Raw genomic sequence first — 26,614 nt, 5'->3', positions numbered from 1 at the left:
TTGTGATTATTATTATTATTATTATCATTATTATTGCTATCACCATCAATATCGATTTTTTTTTTGTTTTTTTTTTTTTATCTGTGAAGTTACGGAATCCAAGTGACACAATCGCGCTAGTCGTATGGGCTGGCATTCATGTGCGACTCCCGATTGGCCTACCCACTAAACCGCCACCTCCTGTGTGACCACCCCCAGCTGGAACTATGTGGTATTATTATTATCATCATCATCGTTATCATTATTTCTATTATTATTTCCAAGTACATTGGTCATTTACAAACATTATCGCTCATCATTCAAGTGCAACATGCGGCAATGTTCTTGACTAAATCAGTTATGTGCACTCTTTCACTGATAGTAGTCAACTGATTTGTTACTTGAACAATACCAGTTCTAAGACTGTCATTATCTACTAAGATCACGTATGGAACTTGAAGAACATGCACATCATTGCTAGTTGAAGAAACAATTGTGTTTAGACTCTCCGCCTTCAATTGATTATTGAGGTACACGACAAGCTGAAGTAACTCTTCATTGCCAGTATTGTCTGGCATAATTAATGCTTTGTATGGAGCAAGTTTTGGGTGAAGATGTAATGATTTCTTATCCTCCGCGTACCCGTCACATAAAAGTGTTAAAACAGCAAGCTCTAGAGATGTTGTGTGCTCAACGATGTACGCCTCACTGATACTGCCGCTCTGACAGTTCTGCAATTTAAATACATATTGGTTAAACAATAACGAGAACATATCACACAGCTCTATCAAAAGTCAAATAGACATATGGTTTGCAGTCTATTCTCAGGATTTTTCAGTAAATTAGCAACTCTATATTATCGACACTATATTTATCAGCAAGTGGCTTCCACTTCATACTTTGAGATAACATGATTTGAACTTTTAGCATGATGTAGATTGTAAAATGAAAACCAAATGGTATTCGTTTATCATGAAAAACGACTCAGTAAAAAAAAACTTAGTTGCTTAGTTGAATTATTTGTAGAATATAAAAAATTAACAGTAAAGCGGAATATCAATGTTGGAGCAAATAAATCCAAGGTGGTACCTTAAATTGATTATTCTGTTTATATGTGGCTAAGTAAACAAATTAAAAATTATTCATGGTCAACACTTCCTATGCCTGCATGCTTTATGTGATAGAGCATAAAATATAATTTGAGATAGAATACCCTGTATACAGAATATGATAAAAAGATGAAACATTTCTCTGCAGCCTATGATAAAAAATGTAAAAGTTTCACATCTCATGTAACATGCTACATTACGAAACTCTGAAAACTAATCTGTATTTTGCAACTTCAGAATTATTTTGTAGAAACAAAAAACGTTTTGATACATCAATGTTAGGAACTTCAACCTCATCGTGTGTTTGTAATAAATAATGAGATTGAAGTTTGTAACATTAGTGTAACAGTGTATATTTAGCGAAATTATTATTCCATAACTTTACAGAATTGTTCGAAATCCAGTAAACTGTAATGAAGCAAGGAATACTCACATTTTAAAACCTTGGTCAACTACTAAACTTGCAAAAATTGATTTTTTTCTCAATATCTCGTTTCGTTAATCTTACTCACTTCAATCTCATGACGAACAAGCCAGTAAGATATATCAAATTCCGTGTAAGACTGCGTAGTTTCTCAAGAGAGCAAACCTCAAAATTTCAAGACGACGCATTAAACAAACTCAACTGATGCAACTCTTGGCTATTATCTCTACATAGTTTCTTTCAGTTACAATCAGTCAATTTTCAAACTTGGAGTTAAAATGAAAAATACTAATTGAAATTGAATCTGAAGAAGAAATAATGTGTTTCAAGGCCTGCAAGTCAACGTTTGCAGGATTTTGATAATACATGTATTGCTCTAGTCGCTATAAAAACACAACGAACTAATTGCTGAAAAATGGGTTCAGTGCAGCCAGTGATACCGCCAAACCAGAGCTCAGCAACCAGAGTAAGTGGCCTCACACGTACTACTATAGGTCGAAAAAGGGTGACGAAATCCAAAAATTGAAGATATTAGTAAATTTTCTAAAAATTCAACACTTTTATAGAATCACAAGCATTAAGCCATAAGGTGTTATTAAGTTGAAAAGAAGTTTAACACATTTGGCCGCCAACTTCACCTTCATCTACCAGTGTAGCAGCATGAAGCCTGTACCAGTTTTTAGGATATAGGTGCATACAAATAACACATACTATCAAATACTGCTGTAGGAAATACTGCTCACTTTCAGAAGCATATATCTGAAAAAGTGCATATTTCACTGTTTTACTTAAACTGTGATGTTCTTTCATCAGGCAGTACTTGTGTAATTGCTTTCTATAATCGACAACAGAAATCGTGAACGAATACCCTTAACAAAAGTATGTGCTACATGCTCGGTGTTTTTGCCAATTGCAGGAGTGCTTGAAGATTAAACACTCTTACAGGAATTTTTAAGTGTAATTAAAAATTTCCCGGGTAAAAATGTTTCTGTTAACCTTTCGATGGCGAGGAAATGTAAGTTAAAATCGACTTTTTATTAGACGTGAAATTTATAAATAAATACAATGAATTTCTTATGTAGAGTCTCCGAATTGACTGCTGGTGGATATGTCGACTAGTCCCACCGTTTAAAGATTAAACTCTGTTTAACTCTGTAAAATTTCTCTACAATATTGCATAAATTTTTAGAGAAATGTGAAAATCGTGAATCAGAATTTCATAAAATTTCCTATAAACCCTTACATTTCATAAAATAAAATACAATGTTTTGAGCAAAAACTGCAATCGTTAAAATTTTCTACGAAACATAACTATCCCTCGCTACTACTACAAAACAAAATTTTCCTTCATAAATAATTCGTAGGATTCTGAGAATAATTATACTCACTTTAATAGAACTGAAAAATCTAAGACAGTCTTCAAGTTGAAAAATTATAGAATGCAAATTCATAAAATTGCGTAAAAAATAAAAGTCTTTGAGAAAAAAGTACATGAATTGCAGCTTTCTAAGAACAATTACTACCAGTCGTGTTAGTCAAGCAACTCAGAATTTTTCGCTCAGAAAAATTTGTCCAATTTCATAAATTTATACAACTCGCTATAGAAATCGTAGTATTTCCTACGAGATTGCAAGAGTCCTCTGCGGCTGCTACAAAATCATGGAATAGAATATCACAAAGTTTCGAAAGACAAAAGCTACTATGCAAAAAGTATACATTTCACAATCTTGCAATAAAAATGATATGGCGCTACCCATGCAAATACACCGCGGATTTTTTTAAACTCGCAGAAAATATATCCCTGGTGGAAATTACTATACCTACGAATTTTCCTGGAAATTAATTAGTCATCACATCAAATATTAACCGAAACGTAAACAAATTGAAATTTTTTCACTGACCTGCATATCTAAGAAACAAATACTTATTCGTCAAATATTAACATTCGCATCATACTTTATTCCATAATAATACCATGTGTACATAAATATGTATTGGGATACCCTGGTGAAACTAATTTCTACACCAAATTACAATAAAGTGCAGGTCATTGAAAATAGTTGTTTCTGTGTGGATTGTTTATTTATGTATAACCATGAAATATTACAAATAAAGAAATGAAGTGAATTTTTTTTTTTTTAAATCCATGAATTCTCTTAAAAACAATCTTCTAAAACCAAAATTAAAAGTCCACCAGCCATCATATATTGAAAGTAAAATTTCGTGAATTTATAGAATTGTTCGAATTTCCATGGAAATCTATAGCTTCGAATAGAGACTGTGAATTTTTGGAAGTATCAAGGAAATTTACAACTCGAAAACGAAAAAATTGTTTTCTGTAGAATTTTGAAGAAAAATATGAATTTCTAAAAATGACTGTCAACAAGATTACGAATATGTACGCGAAAATATAAAACATTATCTTTGAACCACTGCCAGATGTCATGTCACTTTCACAAGGAAAACTTTTTGCAGACAAGTTAAAAGTACCTAGTAAAATTTGGCTCTACATTGCATGGCCTTTTTTCATCTTTTGAGTATGATCTAGACAAAGAACCCCACAATAATCTTACGAGAACTGGGTTTCAGTGAATTCGTTTCGATTTTTGATATGTTGTAGATCTTGGCATTCGAAAAAAAAAGTTCCTCGACCTCTCGGATTTGGCCCGCGATTTTTTATATGATTGTTCTCACGTCGGAAGGCACTCATTTTTTTTGTAGATTTTCAGACGTGGTTTTCATTTTCTACAATTTTTCGAACCCATGGTATTAATCAAGACAATTTGAAAATCCGAAACATCGTGTGTCAGCAATCAAAATTTTTAAGCTTAGAGCCGGAGTGGATAGTCCTTTTTACTGTTTCCAATTTCATTGTTTCAGATTTTTCGGTATTATTATACCATTTGTATTTGTTTTTAATTAGCAAAATGAAGAAAATAAATCTATTGTGAAAAATTTGCAAATTTTTTCAAAAATCTGGTGAGACATATGAAAATGTTACTAATTGAACGAACAAAGCTTCTAGGCAATTGTTACGTAACAAATGTGCTTGCTCACAGAAACTCTTCGATGTACGCTAACATAGCGTATCAAACCTGCCCAATGAAGTGCAAAAGAAAACGTATTTTACTAGAATGCATTGCAAACCTTAACGACCTGACAAAATGAGTTAGTTATCAAAACACAAAACAACTACATTATATATGAACACGATAATGAAACTGTAATAACCTCTCTACCTATAGAAACAGAATTAGGAAAACACTTAAGAACAGTACAAATCCGTACTCTGTACGCGACTAATTCTTACACAACAGTAATGCATTAGCAATATACACTGATGGCAGCAAACACAAAGAAAACAAATTCGTCGGATTTGCTTGTTCACTCGCAAATTTTCATACAGGTGTAACTAAAAGTAGCAACACTAATGCATCGGTCTACACTGCTGAATGTATCGCTCTGAATAATACCATGGATATTGCTCTCCAACAAAACAATTGTAACGTATTCCTTTTCTCTGATTTTCTGAGTGCTCTTCAAACCTTAAAAAATTCAAAACTTAGCAAATCATCAAACTACTTAACATGTAGTACAGGAGCCCACCTTCAGAAAGCTTACGTCACTAAACATCCGATTAATTTTTACTTTATTAAAACGGAAACATACTAAAGAATATTGAACCGTCGGTCTGCCTAAGCATATCCTAGCAAGACATCCTTAATCAAGATAATTTACCTAACATAAACAGGTACGTGACCTACGATACGAAACGTGTATCTGAAATTTATACAGAAATATGAGTTATTTGAAACTACCTTGATCTGTCTTGCTTCACCCTGGTGGAAGTGCTCAGCTAACTACCCTAAAGGTGTACATTTCAGTATCTCACCTACGTCATCGAACATCTGGCTTTTTTAATTTAAATTTAAATTTCTAACCATATACTATACGAATATGTTGGTCTGCCTAAATAAAAACTGGCGCACATGCGTGGCAGTAAAGATTTATAGGATTATTTGCCTTATCCAGAATTTCAATTGAAACATTGTTCATCATACAATATTAATATGTAATATAAGTGCAATATTATCATGCAATTCAAGTAATGAAAGAACATCATGTTTTGTGTGAAATTTATTGGTTACAATAATAACAGATTAGCGTGAAATAATAATGGATACGAGAAAATGTTAAACAAGTATTGCAATATTAAAATTAAAATTACAGTATTATAAATTATGTAATGTGTACAAAACAATGGAAGAGTAAAAATAGAGTAAACATAGAGTATTACGTAATTATGATTTGAAACTAATTTTTCATAGTTATTTGTTAGTATCGGAATCGTAAATGTCTACCGCAGATCATGAATCTTCATCTTTGTATAATTCACCTTCAAGCCATTACTTATCATGTATAATTACATTATTAATATGTAATGGCGTTGGTTCTCCTTTATACCACAATGGTGTAAGTTTATTATCTTGTAAACACAAACCACGATTTTCTGGAGAAAGATAAATGCATCGCGGATTAGTAGCATTTTGCCACATTGTATTGACAAAAATGGTTCGTAAAATTTTTTCATCCAAAGATCGCCAGCAAGGGGAGGATGAGACTTGAATTAAATTTTTTAAAATTGTTTATAAAATTGTCGGCTTTAATTGTCAAAGCATAAAATCGCTGAAATATTTCTATTCGTGATTAACTCTAACTTCTGCTCATGATATTTTCGACGCTGAAAAAATTGAAGTAATTAAACAATATACAGTGCAGTTATATAACGCAAAATACTGTATCAGTGTGAATGCTGCTCGTCTAGAAATGTTCCAGCAATTTTAGGCTTTGACAACTAAGGACCACAATTTTATGAACAATTAAAAAAAATTTAATTCAAGTCTCATCCTCCCTTACTGGCGATTTTTGGAACAAAAAATTTTACGAACTATGTTTGTCAATACGATGTGGTAAAATGCTACCAATCGGCGATGCATTTATCTTTCTGCAGAAGATCATGGTGTATTTTTAAAACATAATGAACTTACACCATTGTGGTGTAAAGGAGAGCGAACGCCATTACATATTGATGATGTAATTATAGATGATAAGGAATGCAGTCAAGGAGAACTAGGCGAAGATGAAGATTCACAATCGGCGGTAGACATTTACGATTCCAATACTACCAAATAAGTGTGAAAAAATAATTTCAAATCATAATTGCATAATACTATATGTTTACGTTTTCCATTGTTTTGTACACATTGCATATCTAATAATACATAATATTAATTTTAATATTGCAATACTTGTTGAATATGTCCCCATATCTATTATTATTTCACGCTAAACTGTTATTATTGTAACCAATAAATTTCACACAAAAAACGATGTTCTTTCATTACTCGAATTGCATGGTAATATTGCACTTATATTACGTATTAATATTGCATGATGAACAGTGTTTCAATTGAAATTCTTGATAAGGCAAATAGTCCTATAAATCTGGTCTGTCTCACATGTGCGCCAGTGTTTACTTAGGCAGACCAAGATATTTGTATAGTATATGGTTAGAACTTCGAAATAAAATTTAAAAAAAACTGGATGTTTGATGAGGTAGGTGAGATACTAAAAATGCACCCCTTTAGGCTGGTTAGCTGAGGTGGGTAATCACCAGGGTGAAGTAAGACAGATCAAGGTAGTTTCAAATAACTCATATTTCTGTGTATTCTGTATAAATTTCCGCTGCATGTTTTGTAATGTAGGTCACATACCTGTTTATACCAGGTAAATTACCTTCATTAAGGATGTCCCACTAGGATATGCTTAGGTAGACCGACTGTTTAATATCATTTAGTAATTATCTTTTCAAATAGAGTATGTATTAACCGGTTGTTTGATGACGTAAACTTTCCGACGATGGGCTCCCATCCTAGTATGATATTGAAAGAAAGTATAATGAAGTTATAAACATATATTCTAGCTACATTCTCAAGTTTTCCTGGTTACTATCCCATATAGGTTTGGTAGGAAATGAAAATGCCGACTCACTTGCCAAATTTGCCACGAACGAAGCTTCTTGCAACATAATTAAAATACCGCACACAGATTTCTACAAAATATTCAAAGAGAATGCTATTACACTAATTACTATAACTTAGCTGAATCACTCGCTAGTATAAAAGTAGTTGCATCTCGTTTATGCAAACATGGTAAAGAAAATTGAAACATCAATCACATTTTTTGGCGATGCTCGCTTCACGACCAACAACGCACTGATTTTATTAACGAATTGTTAAACTAAAGCTACAACTTCCTATATCTGTAGAAGCTATAATTACAGAACCCAATGTACAAACCTGTAAAAGTATGATTAGGTTTCTTAAAAATTGTATTCTAAAAGTATAAAAAAATAATTTGGATAAAAAGATTGTCAAAAGAAAACATAACTACATTGTAATCTACCTCTCTGTATAGCAGATATAAACCTTGATGTAGGTTTGAAATGGTAAATAAATTAAAAAAAAAAAGAATTAATTACACCACGGTTTTCACTTCTAGATACACATTTTTCAGAATAATTCTGAAATTCTTCAAATTTTTCCAAAAAGTCTTCAAACACTCTGAACTTTGCTGAAACAAATTCATACAGCAAAAATGCGATTCTCTGCTAATTTATATAAATTCCGTACCAATGTTTTACCTTATTTTCTATGCAACATTGTAATTTTATGACATAATCAGCTGAAAGTCTCGAAAAATTATTGACGCTAAACAGATACTGAAGGACTCATTCTAAATAGAATCATCTGCATTTCTCCAGAATTTTCTGAAACCCATAGTAACTTTTTACACAACTGACTCTGTAGATACTTTTACAATATTTAAATACCGAGGGATTATCCATGACTGAAATACTCCGCATTCTCTGCCAAATTTCTCCTAGTTTGACTGAATTTTTTTACATAATTATTTTGGTTTCCAAGAACTGGTGTACTTTCCCGAAGCAATTGGATATCGACTAAATCAATTCGCTCGAGCAATCAAAAGGCCATTTTCAGTTCACTTTGAGTTAAAAGTGCATGTTGAACACGAGACTATGCAATTAGGTTAGACATTTTTTAGTGTTGATACAGCTTGCACGACAGTGATGAATTTGCAAGAATGTTTGTACGAATCACGCAAACTGTACAAGAATCTGCAGAGCTTTTCTGAGATATTATACTACTAAATAAAAAAGGAATAGATTTTAAGTTAAACACTTGCGAGGACTTGGAGTGAAATTTTACAAAGTGTAAAAAAATGCAGTAAAGTTTTACAATTTTATGTAACAGGAATTGACTTTAAAAATAAAATATGTAAAGTTCTCTGAAAAACTCCGCAAAATGTGAAATTTTCAGAAAAATATTTGCACTAGGATAACTGCAATACTAGCAAATATACCTTATATTAAAAAATCATTTGTACATCAAGAATATACGTATAAAGAAAGGAATAAATGAGGCTGATGTTAGTAACGTTAACGTAACAAAACATCGGGGAAAAAATCATTATTGCACCATTTTAGAATGACTTGCAAGGAGTTGGCTTCATAAAATATGAGTATATCTTGTTTATCATAGTCGACTAAATTTCAGACATTCGAAAACGTGCGAAGTAATGATTTTTCATAAACATGCATCGTTACAGTAACGTTACTAACTTCATCTTCATAGCAATAAATATATTAGATTCAGATATTATAGTTAAGATTTAAGAATTTACATCGTACCTGCAAATAACATTCCACTTTGCCAAATGATACAACTTCAACACTTAAATCTTGAGATGGCAAATGAGCTTGAATACTCATAACTTCACGATTTTCATTTTTTTCAGAATTTGTCGTTACAAATCGGGATGGATTATTGCTGAACTTGCGCCACCAAGCCTTGCGCTCTCTCTGTTTCCTGTAGAATAAATCTTTGGCCGAAGTTTTCTCACCGAACGTCATTACACTCATTCTTGTGCATAAAGGAGGCAGCGGAAGGTCAAGCATTTTGCTTTGTCTTTGGTCATTTTCAGTTGTTTCTATTGATGCTAGACCGAACGGTAGTCCGTCACATCTCGAGTCCCTGAGATATCGTAGGGTTCTCGAGACTTGAGAAATCTGAGTTGGATAAACGTTGTATTTTTCTGATACAACACAATATTTCCACCAAACGTCTTCGACATTTCGTAGAAGGAATCGTCCAGAAGGGCCATAAATAAATTCTGTTTCCGAAACGGTCAGAAAGTCTGTGCCTAGCAGAGACAATATTTTATTGGCTTTCATCATGCTGCTTCAGTTTGCATATAGAATTTACAGTAGCTAGTATTTGTTGGTAGTGAGATTAACGGGAACGTTGCCCGGTGGAGCTATAAAGTAATCTTCCTCTGTTAAAGCGGCGTTCTTCAACACCTTTTTGGTGTAACCACCATCGAAAACTTGATCGTCTCTAAGTTTAAGTTTTTGATTTTCGAGCACGGTATACATTGGCTGGATGTCGGCGTTGAGTTCTACCAACCACAGTTGCTTAGCAAAAGTAATTGCGGATTCTAGTCTGGCGATACCTTCCGCGCTGCCGAAGTTTACCAAAGATAACCTTTCCAGTTGTTCGATGGACTTATTGTCTACAACCAAAGTGAAGTTGTCGGTATCGTGTGATGATTTAGTTGTAAACTGCCGCAGGTGGAATCTATTCCATCCATTGTAAGTAACACGTCCAAATCTGATCATTAGTGCTTTGAAAATGTAGCAATGACGTGCGTTAGAACCACTGAAATAGAGATATACTGAACCGCTTACTCTCGCTGTTGGGGTAGTATATTCGCTCGCAGAGAGAGATCGCTCAACAGAGGATCCTTGTCTTTTTCTGTACAGTCCCAACCAGAAAGTTGTCCTCGTAATCAAAATGCATACTTGCACGCGTGAAATGCGTGAGGATAGTGTTGGGTAAGTCCGTGGTTTTAGGTGTACAGGAACGATGGCTAATAGTTTACAATAGTGCGAATGACTGAATACATTGTACACCGCTTGAAATATTGTGACATTCACATGCCATATGCATTAATGCCGCTGATAGCCAGGTCATGCGTTTTGTTTACAAGGATAACATTCTGGTTGGGACTGTACAGAAAAGGACAAATATCCCCTGTTGAGCTGTCTCTCTCTGCGACCCCCTGTCACGAGAGTAAGGTACTTAGCTTAAAGCTGAGACTCCATGTATACGTTGAGCTCCGGCAAATGCTGCGGTGACCAATCAAGAGCCCGGCGCAAGTCCGGCAGCGGCAACCTCCGGCATGCCGCACCGCACTGCGTTGAGATCAAAATATTTTAATTTTTCCGCAGTACCGCACGTCATTCGGCTAAAGTCGAGAACCTTCGGGGCCATTCGGAATCTGGCAAAGCTCAAATCATGGCTCAAATAATAGTCAACGCGACGTAGGTTGTGTCGTACAAAACAGATTATGAAAAAAAACCATCAATAACATCAACAAAAGATTCCACTATGGAATATAATTGTGATGACGTGAATGAACTTGTAATTCATTACGTGAGAAACCGCCCGGAATTATGGACAGAGTATTCCTTTCTTTTAGGTTGAGTAGCTGTTACGTTCCGAGAGGAACGTTTCGAGTCGACTCTGATTCGCCGCGTGATTTAAATTGTCTCCTGACTTACGTAGTTGGTGTATGTAAATCTCGGGATTCCGCTGATCAGCTCCTCAGATCTTCTCGTTCAACTCGCCTACAATTCTGAGAGTTTGTTAGGTAGGGCTCGTGCCAACCATCACTATGCGTGATTGAAATAATTATTTATGACAACACTTGGGTTAATTACACATTTATTAACGGTCTCCTTCTAGTTCTCGATGGTAGGTTTACAATCGTGGTACAGATTGGTGTTAATCACTATCGCAGTGACAAACTGTTAACAAGTCTCGAAGGTTCTGAATGACTTATAATGATTTTATTCTAGGATTTCGGTAGAGTTCTGATCTGTTCTCTATGATGTCTGAAGTTCTTCTCATTATTCTGTTTTTGGGAAGGTTGACTTAGAGGGAAAGTAGGAGGAGTTCAAAAGGAGTCGCGGTTTCTCGCGGGTCTCGGATGATTGGTTGAGGATGATTAAAAAATTGGGGGTAAGGTTTCTGGTTCGTGCGTGGGATCTCGGTGGTGGATTGGCGCGAGGTGGTTGGTTAAGAGAAGCAAGCGGCGAAGCGCTGACTGGTCTTGTTTTCGTTAAAATAAGGGCGCTATCCTGAATTCTGGGAATAGGGGTTTCTTTCTCTGTGAGCTATCCGTGATTTCTCTTCCCACGTTTCCGGTGTTTTGTCTTTTTGGTTATCTTAACTGTTGCAGGTTTATTATTTTGGGTTATTACGGTTGAATGGGAAAAAATATATGTATAACATGTATGTTATGAATTTGACTGATGAAATAACGGTTAATCTAGCGTGTGAGAACTGTTGATATAAGAATTTGGACGTTGTGATGGTAACTAAGTGCGTTGGTATTAATCTACGACTATCGGTAAGAGCACGTAGGGCTCTCTTATGGTAACTGCACGCTGGTCAGGTAGAGCGCAGAGAGGGCGCTGCCGTGGATACCGGCTGGCACGTAACATAGCTATCGTTTGTATACATTTTTACGACGCATCTTCGATTTCCGTACGTGGCGTGGCGCTAAAGTCTGCCGCGTGCATGGAGTCGCCTTCCGCATGCGTTTGCCGGAGCTCAACGCATACATGGAGTGTTGGCTTAAGCGTTCCAGTATGTCTCTAATTCAGTGGTTAGAACCCGACCAAAATTCAATTGAAACGAGTGTCATATCCATAGACATATAAGAATAGACCGCGCGAGCTCGGAGGTAGCCCATTGGTGAATGCGATAGCGGGATAAAAAGAGAAACCTGCTTATGGGGCCCATTCTTTTATCCTCGTCTAATCGCGCGCATGCGCGCTCAGCATTCTCTCGCAGTGTAGTATACTGGCATCACGGTCTTAGGCCCGTATTCATAGTCAGTTCTTAAATTTAAGCACGGTCTTAAGTCCTCGTTTACCATGATTTGAGATAGGACTTCAGGGTCTGAAGACCGTGCTTAAATTTAAGAACTGACTATGAATACGGGCCTTACATACAGGTCTGGCGACGAAGCCAATTTTCTACAGAGCGGCGTGGTTCTCTTGCTGTCCGTGGTTTTTAGTGTTTGAAATAGCCATGTCGCGGCGCTGTTATTTAGGGATGTACGTGGGGTAGGGGATAGTAGGGATGCAAAAGTGCCAATAATAATATTATTATTACGTTGGCGCTGCATTGTGCACGCGTTGATTATCCTCGATCAAAACGCCGAACTGGCGGCCACAAAGTGAGATAAATAACCGGCCGTGAAATGAACCACCCCCACTACCTTCCTTGCCAGACCTGTATGTAAGACCGTAACTGGCATATACGACTCGCGTGTCCCGCGCATGCGCGACCAGTGCTCGAGTGCACACAGCACCAATGTCCGCAATATATGACACCACCACGAAACATGGGTCATCTCTAGCGCACGTGCATCGTGATCACCATATTAGGAAATAGCAGCTAAAATCGGCCCCGGTCCTAACGCTTACGAAAAGGGGGGCGGAAGCACGGTAGCCAAGGGGGTTTGCTGCCCCAACACCAAAACCCACATGGATAGGAAGCTGATGGCGCAACGACTCTACGCCCACACCGTCGCACCAAGATGGCGTTATACCATACATAAAAAGCTCGCAATATAGTAATAGCTAAAGAGCTATGATCACGGACGAACATGCGACGAAGATATCCTACCCAAAGATCCTACCCTAGTTTTAATTCCTAGAAAAAGGGGGAAGGTGCGCAGAAGTTGACAAAGAGTCGAAGAGGGGGATCGTTTTGCGCAGCGATCGATACCCACAAAAACGACAGCCGATCATCGGATCGTCCTCTTGGTTTCTACCACTAGATTAGTAATCTTGTCCTCGGTACAATGTCGCGGTAAAATCCTTTTGCCTTTTGCATTCAAACATTTTCTACGCAGTTACTCTGTCTAAACTCCAGCGAGCTTCCCGCTCCATTTTGTCATATTAATTTAAGATCTAACAACTACATTCCGTTAAATCCTGTCTGCTATCTACACTGCAATTCATCATATCCAGATCATTCTCCAAAGGTAAGCCAATTTAAACCTTTCATTTAACAATTACTCTTTCCTCGGTTCGTATGATTAGAGCGATAGATGACCGTTGTCCGGTGTATTTCAATACGTTATCGGTAATTGGTGACCCAAACTACTGATATGAGTCTAACTGCAGCTATGTGATCGCTTCCAGTGTCTAGCATCTGGAAATTTCCACCAGGTACCGTACCGAGGTCACAAGGGCTTCAGTTCGGTATACGGACCGCAGTCTATCTCTATAAGTCTATGGTTCAATCGCATTAACCAGATAAAATCAGAAAAGACGGAATATTGTTAAACAGTATTAAAGTATGGTTTTCTTACCCATTACATTGACTGAGGATACATAAAGACTTATAACGCTGGGTTATTTTTCGTTACAGTTTACACCTATGTGAAGTTGGCCTGCGAACTTCGAATTAAAAAAAAAATTTTATGCCGAAAAATTCTGCCAATTAGCTCTTAATTGATCTCTATTTTTCATTATATGCTCCCACGCGGTTTTCAAGAACATTGATAAAAACGAAAATGCATATCCGGCAGCAGCCGGGTGTTCCGCGAATTTTCGAAAATCGTGGAATTCCGGGAAATTCGTGTACAGTTTAATTGCCCCTTAATTGCTCTCAATTGCTCCCTCATAATTTTCGAGAACATCCGAAAAAAAAACGTTGCAGGTATCGTAAGACGGTAACATTTCCAGTAAAATGGCGCCATGTTTAATTGAATGTGGGTGACAAGACGTTCGTTATTCTATCGAAACAGGATAATCTCTGACTTGCTTCTTGTTATTCTATTATTTTGATAAATTGCTTCTGCATTGTTTGCGAATGAATCAGCAACAAACGAAAAGAGGGTTTGCTAAATGCGTTGTATATTGTTAAGATAAATTACTCTAAATTCATAAAAACTAGACCTACGGATTTATATGATAAGAAAGAAGATGTGAATACGCCTGAAGTTTTAGTACAGTAGGTTTATAGAGCCAAAAAGAAGTAACTCATTCAGTCAGTCAAGTAAATGAAGTATCAACAGAATCTGTCTGAATCTTTTGTTTTAACACAAATTCATTGTCTGTTGCATGAAAATATTGAACCTCAAACATGACTTAATATTTATATGTATGTCTGCCGAATAAGAAAAGGCACCTTTTTGTTCTTATTTCTAAATAAAGCACCCAAATACTTGAATAAGGGTTACTTATTTATTTTCTCTCAATATCCAAAACAAAAGCGCAACATGTATTCTTCAGTTAACGCTAATTGCGAAGTATGGTCGAATTCATTTTGATATATGTCTTGGAGGAATTGAGATATGAATAATCCGATAATTGCTCCTGAATCGCTGGTGATTGCTCGGCAAATCTCGTAATTTGCTCCCTCATGGCTTCCGTTAAAACTGGAAAAACAACGCTGCATCTGATTTGTAGGTTATGTCGATGGGCGGCGAATTCGAAATTGTATCCGAACCAAAAAGGTGTCGATGCAGTCCGAGTGACAATCGCTGTTAATTGCTCCTCAATTGTTCATGAAGATATTGAGAATTTAAACATTTGCTCCTGCCTAATTATCGAAAAAACGGGATAAAACCGCAGCGTATGCTCCGCAGGTTATGCAGTCAGGCGGCTGATTCGAAATTTTATCCGGAATAAGAACATGTCGATGCGGTCCGAGCTGCAATTGCTTCTGATTTCTCCTCGATTTCTGATCAATAATCTCACAGTTTCCTTATTTGCTCCGTCACAATTTCCAAGAAAACGGTGAAAAACGACACATTCTCGTTGCGTAACGAGGGGTCGGGTAGCAGCATTTTGAACGCATGTACCCGACAAAAAAATTATAATTTTTCACGGCGGCGAATTACTCCTTATTGCTCCGTGATTACTTAAGAATTGTCGATTAGTTTCGGTATTTGCTCCTTCGCAGTTATCGAGGAAACTGGGAAAAGCAAAGCCCACTCGTTCCGCACCGAATATTCGGGGGTCGGCTGATTCGAACTCGTATCTGTGTCGAAAAATGATAATTAGGCCGAACTTGACTATACTCGTGATTGTTTTTTGGTGGTTTATAAGCATATGTACGATTTAGCAATTTGCTCCTGCCTAATTAACGAGTAAACTGGAAAAGACTAGAGCATCTGATTTGTAGGTTATGTCGATGGGTGATGAAGTCAGCGTTGCCAGATTAGTCGCTAGGCCAGTCGCGCATAGGTGACGCTCAAGTCACCCAAAATCACAATTACGAGATAGCACTCGAGGTCGCCCAAAATCGCACAAACCGAAGTGTCAAGAATTTGAAAAGAATAAGACACAAAAAATAAGATTTTGCTCTTATGAAAAACAATTTTTCTTCAAATTATTATATTACATGCGTAGTGTCCTCCCAACCGTTCGAAATATAGTTGATACAAATTTATAAATTAGCAACATTGTAAATTTGGAGTACAAATTGCAGGAAGCGCACACATTACTTTGATAATCAATACATACATACGATTCAGGTACGTTTTTAAAATTATTATATTATATGCCTAGTGTTCTCCCAACCGTTCGACCCGTGGTTGATACAAATTTGTAAATTTGCAAAAAAATATCTAAACCACCCAATTACGCCAATTGCATAACCTCCAAATCTGGTCATAAGGTACGGCTCCGGGTCGCCCAAATATCGCTTGAAAAAAAAATCTGAATCGCCTAAATTGGGACAATCGCAATACCTCCAAATTTGGTCGCATAGTGGCGCTCCACGTAGCCCAAATCGCGATTTATCGCTCAATCTGGCAACGCTGGATGAATTCGAAATTTTATCAGAGTCAAAAAGATGCCGATGCGGTTCGAGTGATAATCGCTTCTCATTACTTCTTGATTGTTTATGAGGATTCTGACAATTTAGAGATTTGATCCTGCCTAATTATCAAAAAAACTGGAAAAAAACCGCAGCGTATGCTCCGTAGGTCATGCACACGGGCGGGTGATTCGATATTGCATCCGAAACAAAAAGATGCCGATGCAGTCCGAGTGACAATTGTTACTGAATATCCTCAGTCAACGGTCTCAAGGTGAAAAGTTTTGTGCTTTTATTGAATAGAAGCTACAAGAAAACACAGAGGTAGGGGAAAAATATAAATATACCAAATTAACTTTCTCAACAATTTCAAACCTGGACAGGACATCACTGTTAAAAACGATTTTTAATTTTCAATATATTTACTATACAAAAGAAATGCAAATTTACGAATTCTGGTTGTGAATTCACAAATTCGTTGTTGCAACTTGAATAACTATATATTTGTCTTCAAATTAAAATTTTTGATTTTACTAAAATTTTTAGAAAAACACAAAAATGTATTTTGAATTTAATAATTTTTGCAGTAAATTTAGTGTATTTATGATTTGATTAAACAGTAAATGTATTGTAAATTCATTATTCCGTATCTGCATAAAATTTCCAACACAGTGTAGGAAATTTGATACAGAAATTTTCAACAACAGGACTCAGACAACAGACAGGTAGGTACAGTTATTGTCAAACGTTTGAAAGAAATCTTCCCTACTTAGAAAGGAACGCCATTAGCCGTGAGATCCCAGAAATTCATGAAATTTCACAAAACGTACAATTTATATGTGGTTCAAGTTTGAAACGTTAATGCCACAAAATATGTGCAAGAAAACTGTGTTATCCTGATATTAAAATTGAAACTTTTGGTAGTACAGATAATTATTAGGGTGGTCCTTATTTGGGGTGTTGACGAATTCCGACAAGTGCGCCCCCTAGACACGTTTGAAATAAATTAAAAAAAATGTGTGCGAAAACGGAGCGCTGTAGTCCAATTAGAAGACGTGCCTATAAGCTCGTTTTGTTTTTCATTTGAATAACATGGGATTTTCAGACTACTTCAGTCATTATGTTTTTGAGTTGTCCCCATGAACGCAAAAAATTCTTTTTTCACATAAATCTGTTGTTCATGGATCTCGGAATATCGTAAAATCTTTCCCGATCCAAAAAAACAGACGGCGATCAAAACATTTTAATTTTAATTATTACTTTTTAAAAAAGTATAAAGTATAAACGATGTGTTTTGAAATACACTAATTGAAATACATATTTTTTCCCACATGTACAATTATTTTTTTTTACAAACTTATGACGTAGATAAGACTGCCTTTTAATTGGTGAAATACTGTCAAGCACCAAGCGGCTAAAAAGAGGTATTCTCACGTTGATCAATTTGCCGTCGTGTATAATATCAGGGGGATGGGGGGGCGTAAAGGTTGTGATAACGACTTGTGGAAAAATACACGCGTAGTTGTACCCATGAACAACAGATTTATGTGAAAAAAGAATTTTTTAAAACATAATGATTGAAGTAGTCTAAAAATCCCATGTTATTCAAATGAAAAACAAAACGAGCTTAGAGGCACGTCTTCTAATTGGACTACAGCGCTCCGTTTTCGCACACATTTTTTTTTCATTTATTTCGAACGTGTCTAGGGGGCGCACTTGTCGAAATTCATCAGCACCCCAAATAAGGACCACCCTAATAATTATACATCGTATTTTACTGTTTTTACAACATTTGAGTCTTTAATTAGACAATTTTATTTGTGATATCTCATTGTGTTAATGTTCTGAACTTCCCCCTGTCAATTTGTGTCAACTGCAAAAAATATGCTGATCCAGCGACGTGACGCAGTATCTGGAAAATATCGAAAGACAATTGCTTTAATTAACTTCGTATATGCAATGTACAATTTCCAATACGACATATTGAAATAGCTACTTCACTGGATTGATTGTTTTTCTGATCAAACACTCTGCTGAAGATTATTTTATTCCAGTTGATTGTTAATTTTTTTATTTTTTGTATAAAAATACAGGGCTACTTATCGGCATCATTTGTCGAGAGAATCATTTTCTTCTTTTTCTAAATACTCATCCGCTAACACACTTGAACGTGCTTTAATTTTGACTATCCATCCTTGACGCTCAGTTTTGGACTCATTGACTCGCTTGCTCTGTAAGTCTTTACTGGAGTTACTTCCTGCCAGAATTTATAGATTTGACCAGCGACTCAAAAGTCTTGTTGGCAACAGTACCACCCAACTTTGCCAAGACCATTTTCTCCTTTTCACCACCCTTGCCACTTAATCTTTAGATTCTGTTTCCAATTAACAGCAATTTCACATTTAATCGAAGTATTATCTGTAAACAAAAATAGTAAAAGAATTATCAAAATATAACAATATGATTAGAAAATCAAGATGTCAGGTACATAATGCCGACAAAGTCAAAAATAAACAGGTAGTCTTCACTTTACAAAATTAATTGATCTACCTCGTGAAATGGATCGGCGATTGCTGCAAGCCAGATGACTCTGTACCATCGACATGTAGCATGGCTATGCAATCCCAACATGAAGGCCTTCGAAAAGTGTCCGCTAGATTTAGACAGAGGGAATGAGGTGGGGGTCAATTGCTTCCTCTCTCTATCATATTGCTACGCTTACGAAAAGAAAGAGACGGAAGTTGACCTCCACCAGTGGCTATCTCTTTCTACCAACTGGCCGTATTCTACTGGCCTAAGCGTAGTCCACACTATATGTCAATGTTCTGTACAGATCCTTTACCATCCTACAATGTATAAAGGGCATTGGTGATGAAGACGTTGAACTATAACAATGCTGTAATAGCGACTTTGTTGATGTGGTGTAAAATCAACAATTGTAACATTTATACAAACCATTTTAAATATCTGTTTACAGGTAATAAACGGATAGAAATAATTTTATTTGACATTTTACTTGACTGTATGTGTGACAATATTACTTCCTAAAGCTCTAATCAGCTCCAATGCTCCAAAATGGTTGGAAGTAATAGTAATAAAAGGAATTGGAAATAAAGTTCCATAATTCAATCGGTACAGTGAGTACAGTCGATAGAGTAGAAAAATGCGCACGCATCCGGTAACGCATGCATTTCGTTCTGAATTATTCGATGGTAAATTAATGTTTTTAATATATAATAAAATTTACCAAATGTTGAGATTACTACAGACGTGTTTCCCAAACGATTTCCACTTAAATGCAGATAAAAATTATTTTTTCTTGTTTTAACTAAGCCTGCTAACTATACGCTCAACAGACTTTTATTAATCAAGAATAAACTATCATTTCCTAAGCTATAAAAATACATTCCTAAACTTGCCCAAACAATTTCCAAACAACTGCATTGATAAAAAATCAAGATAGTTTTATTTACCTGCCAAGTATGCGGAGCCTAGCTTTGAACAGCTGTACGTGCTATGACAAAATGCGTTTGTAAACAATACTTTCAATCAGTCAAAAATAAGTGCAATGTTCATTAAAACCTAATATTTCTCTTTCCGAACGAAATGCGTGTAGGGTTATAACGATTATTTATTTGACATGTCAGACAAATTGTGAATCCGAAACTGAGGCTGCTTGGGCACACCAAAAGGGTGCACAACATTATTAAATTACTTATTAAGAATAAAATCCAGTTTATTCAAAATGGGTGATTGAATCAGGTTGTCCATCGCATTTTAATGCATAATCGGTACTTGGCGACCCAAACTACTGATTGTGTGTCTAGCTGTATTTTTACCAACGATTTCCAGTGACTCGCCTCTGGAAATTTCGGGAATTGCCGTTCTGACGTCACACAGATATATACTCCCCCCCGGCTGTCGCGTACTCATCCACCACACTTCTATTTACACGTGAGGCTACTTCCAGTAGTACATGCTCTAACTTCTGTAAATTATACGTCTGCTAGTTTTCCAGTCCAAAATTCGAATGTCGCGGCGTGTTATGAAGAATATAATACAACCTTGCTTGAGATTGTGAATATTCATGTTCATTTCTGGTGATTTATTATTGCTATCCGATTTTGGATATTTACTTGTGTATTGCTGTGCGTAGTACCTTGCCTTCTCATTCCCGGGTTTCGTGGATAGATGAAATCTGTTAAAGCATTATCTTACGAATCGTCTTGGACGTATGAAATTGTCACGTTTGAAACTTTTCGTGTATAAGGTAATGTCACAATAATACTATCTGTGCTATACATGAAATTTCTTCCATTAGTTACCTAACCTAATAGTTACAACGCAAAACTAACCTAGCTTATTCTTCGGCCAGTAATCCTCATCGGTTAGATCATCACCGAAACATTTTCTCCTTACGACACTCTATGGCCTCCTAAACAATCATTTTCCGTTAATGTATTCGTAATGGCAATTGTCTGTGTGTCATCGTATTTTTTATTATTTAAGTATATTGTTCCTCAAAGTATTCGTCTTGATAATTCGTTACGTTTATTCGAATAGCGTTTGAAACTCGGTCGGAATTATAATTGCTATTTAACTGTTCAGATTTCACTGAAAAGCTGATAGCAATCCCATAGACCAGCCCCTAATGACTGTGTGATACTTACGAGGGTTATCATTCGATGAATCAAATGTGATCTAAGATTTTTATTGTGAAAGTTATATATGAAAGATGGATCAAATCTTTGTATACAATTCTGTGATTATTATTCAGGCAAATAGTTTAATCTTGCACTAATGGCTTTCTTTAACTGTACTGAAAAGATTTGTAGGAATTACGAAATTCGAATTCCAGTAACCTGCACACAGATTGGTCCTAAAATTAATGTTTAGAAAGTTCTGTACCATTTGGATGAAAGAAATTGATTTTTTAACTAGATATTTTTTTGAAGTTTGTGAGTTGAAGAATGTTTCCATAAAGCTTGAAGTGAAAAATTAAAAAGTAATCTAGATATAGATTACTTTCAGAGACCAGTATTGTGTTGCAAAAAATCAAAGTTGTGCATTTTATGTGAGGAGATTGGTAAGGAAAATTAGAAGGTAGAATCGCAACTCAAGTTTGTGCACAATATTGATTAATATTATTTATGTTACTATACAAAACCTCAGATGGACGACGTACATAAATTCCAAGTATTCAATAGTGGAAGTTGTATTTCTTATAAATGCGTTGCGCTTATGCCGGTATGTGATGGGTATGCAGTGAAATGCTGCTTACCTTGAAAATCACAGACAAAAAACATAGTCGTCTCAACGAAAAACTATCTAAATGGTAAATATTATTCTTAAAAAGATGTTTGTAAAGTATAAAGATCTTTGTCCTTATCGTTTGTGAATAACAGTGAAAAATGTTAAGTTTTTTGCATGAGGTTTCACACATAATCCTTGAGCAAATGCTCACAAAATACTTTTTTGGAATTATACAATAGCGAAATACAATTCAGTTCATTTAGAAGAAGCGATTACATTAAGTAAGTTGTCAGAAACCTTTCGTTTGAAGTTTTTTTTGTATTTTATTAGTTAAGACTAATGTTGAGAACCATTGGTCAGGCCTGTGTATAAGCATAGGCTTACCCCTCTTACTGCCTACCCAAGAAGCGCTCACCAATCTCCTTAATTCATGGTTTTGCCAGTAACTACCTCAAAGTTATCACTAGGTATTAGAAAAATGATACACTCCGTGTTATACTTGCAGATAGTTTATTGTACAGACTTGTAACATAGGATTGAATAAAGAATCTGGCTGTACCAAGCCTAAAATGATACAGAAAAGACGATTAGGTAGCACATCGTTTCGCTCAAGAGCGAGCAGCAATGTGAAGCGAAAGGGAGGATGAAAGCTAGGAAAAAGTTTATCATATGCCTCTGTGGTAGCTGATTAGCTGTGAGTATTATGATTTCCATTCAATATAAATAGAATGTAGTTGCAGCTTGGATGAATCAATTTTGGTCAAATTTCAAATTATTGAGAACCAAATATAAATTTTTGTAGAGTTAATAAAAGTTAAAAATATTGTATTTTACTGGGTTGTTATTCATAAAAAGACTTTTTGACCAAACTTAATCGTTTAATACTTTGGGTATATTACATAGAAACTTGCAAGCTACTGAAGTAATTACTTCAATTTACCAAAATTATTCAAAAGCCACAATTTTAACATTTATTGGTTTTTCTTTAATGGTTGCTGACAGCCAAGGTGAAATATTATCAAGTAAGAATGTATTTGTTTTCATGTTTTAGAATACTTCAAACGAAGAGAAGAGAGGGCTTCGGTAGATGAAAAACATTTTCGAGTATATCTTTCACAAGTAGCCCCACCGAATCAGAATAATAGGTGGTCTCCCCATGTAGAGCTCTATGATTATATTATGCCAAGTAAACGATAATGGCGTCACTTTTGCAGATCGTATTGTTGAAAGTTTGATGCTCAGCGTGGTTTAAAAACAAACAAGGCTTGGCGAATTAGCTTGTGCAAAATCAAATCAGCTGAAGATCACATGTGTACGCTAACTCACGTGTAGGGATACATTGAAAAATACCTACTGCCATAAAAAGAAAGTAATTACAGGATAAATTTATCTGAGTCATGCGACAATATAATCAAATCTAATGATACCTGTGAAATTGAAAGACAAAGTGAGATAAAATTACAGCGGCAATTCAGCATTCTTGATGCAACCTTTAGGATATTGTTTCTTCATAAGCCAAGCTTCAAACCTTTCACTATGGAGGGTAAAGTTAAGGAGGACAATCTCCGTCTATAGAAAATGTCCGTAGAGTACATATGAGATAGCGTTGCTGTAGCAAAAGGGACGCATTTAAAGAAAGTGCCAAGAATTAGAGCAGGACAGAATCAGACGGAGAAATATAGATCCATTAATAAAATGTATCGCTAGAAAATTTGAACTTCTGGATTGAAATATTTACATACAGATAAAAATTTTTAATTAAAAAACAGTAACTTTTTATAACACAAACTCTAATCATATTAATCCACATATGAAAAATAGAGCACGTCCATAACCTGCATACTCCATACAATAACGTCTTGTGGGTCTTGTGGCAAGTTTTCAGGTTATATTGAGTACATTTTCATTTCACTACGTTAGCAGTTCACCATGCATTTAGGGTACTTTTACGAACTAATTTAGTCTACAACTACTTTTATAATTTCCGACTTCCATTTGTCCTTCACTTCATCTATAACGGACAAGTTCAGATTGAACCCTTGTTGCTTATCAGCGCCTTTCTGGTGACTTATTGAACCAATATTTGCTGCTTTTTGGCGGACAGTTTTCCAGTTGAAAACTCATGAGATACTTCTCCTTACCTCTACCCTCCATACCATGGGCTTATACACAAGTCTGAGTACTCCTATCCCTTTATCATTAAACGCCGTGTAACTGACGTGAAGCCTGTGTTTCTTAGTTTGACTCGAGCGTTGCAACCTCGGAGGCCAGTTACTATAATAGTCCAGGATAGTTAGCTCGAAAAGTACAAAATATCTACAAAACGGATGGGCAAGCCAAATTTTTTAGGGCAAGTACAGGGTCATTAAAGATGCCTAAATCCGCCAACATCCAATAAAATTTCCTGGTACTTCGTTCGCTATCTTGAAAAATAAGAAATCATCGATATCTCGGCTCCTACTAGTTGGATTTGGGTTTTTTTTTTTGTTGTACGAAAAATATTGTCCACAACTTTAGATTGAAGAATTTCTTAATATCTGTAAAAGAAAAAACGTTACAATAAAAAAAGTACCATTAATTCATGGTTACGACTGTTTATTGTCATATTGCCCCCTTTTAATTTTATCGAAAATTTTTTTTAAATAAAACGAGGACTCAATTTCCAACAATTTTCACATAATCCATTTTGTCATTTCCAAACAAACTATCCTGGACTATAAATGCATGCCTAATAATAGGCCAGTCAAATAGAACTTGAAAATGGCAAAACTGATTGAAAAGCCAAATTTTTTAGGACAAGTAGAGGGTCATCTGAGATGCCCAAAAACACCAAAATCCAACAAAATTTCCTTGTGCATCGGCAGCCATCTTGAAAAACAGGAAATCGTCAATATCTCAGCTCCCATTGGTCGGATGTTCGATTTTTTTTTTAGTTTTTTTAGAGAAAAATATTGTCTACAACTTTTATTAGAAGCATTTCTTGATAGCTGTGAATGAAAACGTTTTACGATAAAAAAAAGTGCCATAAATTAATGTCTAATAATGTTTATTGTCAATTATATTGCCAGAATCGATATCGTGCAAATGCAAGATTAAGTGTGGAAAAGCCTGTAGTTGCCGCAAAGCTGGGCTTCAATGCTTCATGGTATGTGCACATTGCAGTGGCGAACTATGTACTAACATCGTACAGTTGCAACAAATTATTGCAGACGAAGACGATTGCAATAATTTGGATTCACTTGCAATTGAATGCAACCAAGGATTGATCTACGATTCACAAACCGAAGAAGACGAAATCCGAGAAAGTCGAGAGGATGATGACGATGACGTAGACGACGTCAATATGCCTGGCTCGTCGACAAAAAAGACCAAATACGCATGATTATGCGATCAAATTTCATTCCATAAATATTTTTTATCATAAAATCATGGCACTATTTTATTCGTAACCTTTTTTCCTTCCCAATTATCAAAAAATCATTTCAATAAAAGATGTAGAAAATATTTTTCTCTGAAAAACTGAAAAATAATGAATAAAATTGAAACAGTAGAAGCCAAGATATCGACGATTATATGCAGCTGCTCCGTTGCCTATTGTGTCAGTAAGCTTTACAGGTCGAATGCGGACAGAGACAAATTTGACGCTCTCTATATCAGGTAATATTCGAGCAATCGCAAAATCGTATACACAAAAATTATTCAGAATTTAGTCCTCTACAACTTTTATATGAAAAATTTATTGATAACATCGAAAGCGGGCAATATAATTGACAATAAACATTATTAGACATCAACTTATGGCATTTTTTTATCGTAAAACGTTTTCATTCACAGCCATCAAAAAATACTTCCAATGAAAGTTGTATACAATATTTTTGTCTGAAAAACTAAAAAAAAATCGAATATCCGACCAATGGGAGCCGAGATATCGAACATTACTTGTTTTTCAAGATGGCGGCCGATGCACAAGGAAATTTTGTTAGATTTTGGTGTTTTTGAGCATCTCAGATGACCCTCTACTTGTCCTAAAAAATTTGGCTTTTCAATCCGTGTTGTAGATATTAGCTACTTTTCGGTCTAATTTGACTGGCCTATAAGTATGCCTACCACTACGAGTGCATTGGTCTCCCCCTCACTAGCGGCAAAAATGCGGCAAAAGTTCACAACGTCGCGTCGGCTTCACTACCGTTACGATTTAAGGGAGCTTTCCAGTGTGAAATTTTCAAAAAATCGATTTTTTTTTTTTTGCTTTATCGAATAGTATACACTCTTCCGAATATTCCCTGAAATTTTCATGCCGAAATTCAGATTATTTCGGTTACTGTACAGCATTTTTTGGAAGAAGGCAACGGAGCGCTACAGCTGCCGCGTCGGCCGTCTGCCCGTGCGACTGTTATTTCTATTGTCTCGTTCCTACCTGCACGTACATGAACTTGGCTCGCCAATTGTCGAAAATGTGAATTCGGACTATTGCATAATTTGCCGTTAATTAGCCGTAAATTAGTCGCGCGACTTATTTTTTTGTCGCACTCAATTTTCAAAAAAAAAGCGGATGGCGTGCTAAATTCTTGAAAATCAATCAATCACTGTGTGTGGCAACTAGCCCCAAAGCACGTATTCTGCGGCAAGCAGATAGTAGAAATCGCTACGCAGTGTGCTGTGTGCACCTTCAATGAAGGTTACGACCCAATTTTAAAAATTTTGGAGACGACGGGATGCACGATAGGGCCGAGCGCCGCAGATTTCGCCGCTAAGTACAAGAATGCGCGCATCATCCAAGCAAACCGCCAGGCGTCCCTGGACAGCAAAGAGGCGAGGACAGCTCGTCGGACTGAACAATCCATTGAGCACGATCTTTTCGA

At 36.0% G+C, this 26,614-nt stretch overlaps 3 protein-coding genes across 4 annotated transcripts in view; 1 reads left to right on the top strand and 2 right to left on the bottom strand.

Annotated features, from left to right (window-relative positions):
- Positions 1-9,829, bottom strand: LOC124300725 (DNA polymerase subunit gamma-2, mitochondrial). The gene is made up of 2 exons (XM_046755057.1): positions 9,284-9,829; positions 1-710 (listed from the first exon to the last, which is right to left on the bottom strand). Exons 1-2 carry the CDS (start codon positions 9,827-9,829, stop codon positions 300-302), a joined length of 957 nt encoding a protein of 318 aa, XP_046611013.1. The 3' UTR covers positions 1-299.
- A 33-nt stretch (positions 9,830-9,862) lies between these two features.
- LOC124300732 (glutamyl-tRNA(Gln) amidotransferase subunit C, mitochondrial) lies at positions 9,863-10,644 on the bottom strand. Its single transcript, XM_046755069.1, has one exon. The coding sequence runs from the start codon at positions 10,268-10,270 to the stop codon at positions 9,863-9,865; it is 408 nt and encodes a 135-aa protein (XP_046611025.1). The 5' UTR covers positions 10,271-10,644.
- A 9,813-nt stretch (positions 10,645-20,457) lies between these two features.
- The window catches only part of LOC124300724 (diphthine methyltransferase), a 69,104-nt gene continuing 62,947 nt past the window's right edge, over positions 20,458-26,614 (top strand). For both annotated transcript variants that reach the window (XR_006907305.1, XM_046755055.1), the window contains exon 1: positions 20,458-20,769. The gene's annotated coding sequence lies outside the window, so the exon portion shown is untranslated. The remainder of the gene's footprint in view (positions 20,770-26,614) is intronic.

The sequence above is a fragment of the Neodiprion virginianus genome, chromosome 3 (assembly GCF_021901495.1).
Source record: "Neodiprion virginianus isolate iyNeoVirg1 chromosome 3, iyNeoVirg1.1, whole genome shotgun sequence".
Classification (NCBI taxonomy): domain Eukaryota; kingdom Metazoa; phylum Arthropoda; class Insecta; order Hymenoptera; family Diprionidae; genus Neodiprion; species Neodiprion virginianus.
Note: the sequence above shows the minus strand (reverse complement) of the source record. Positions and strands in the feature narration are given on the sequence as shown.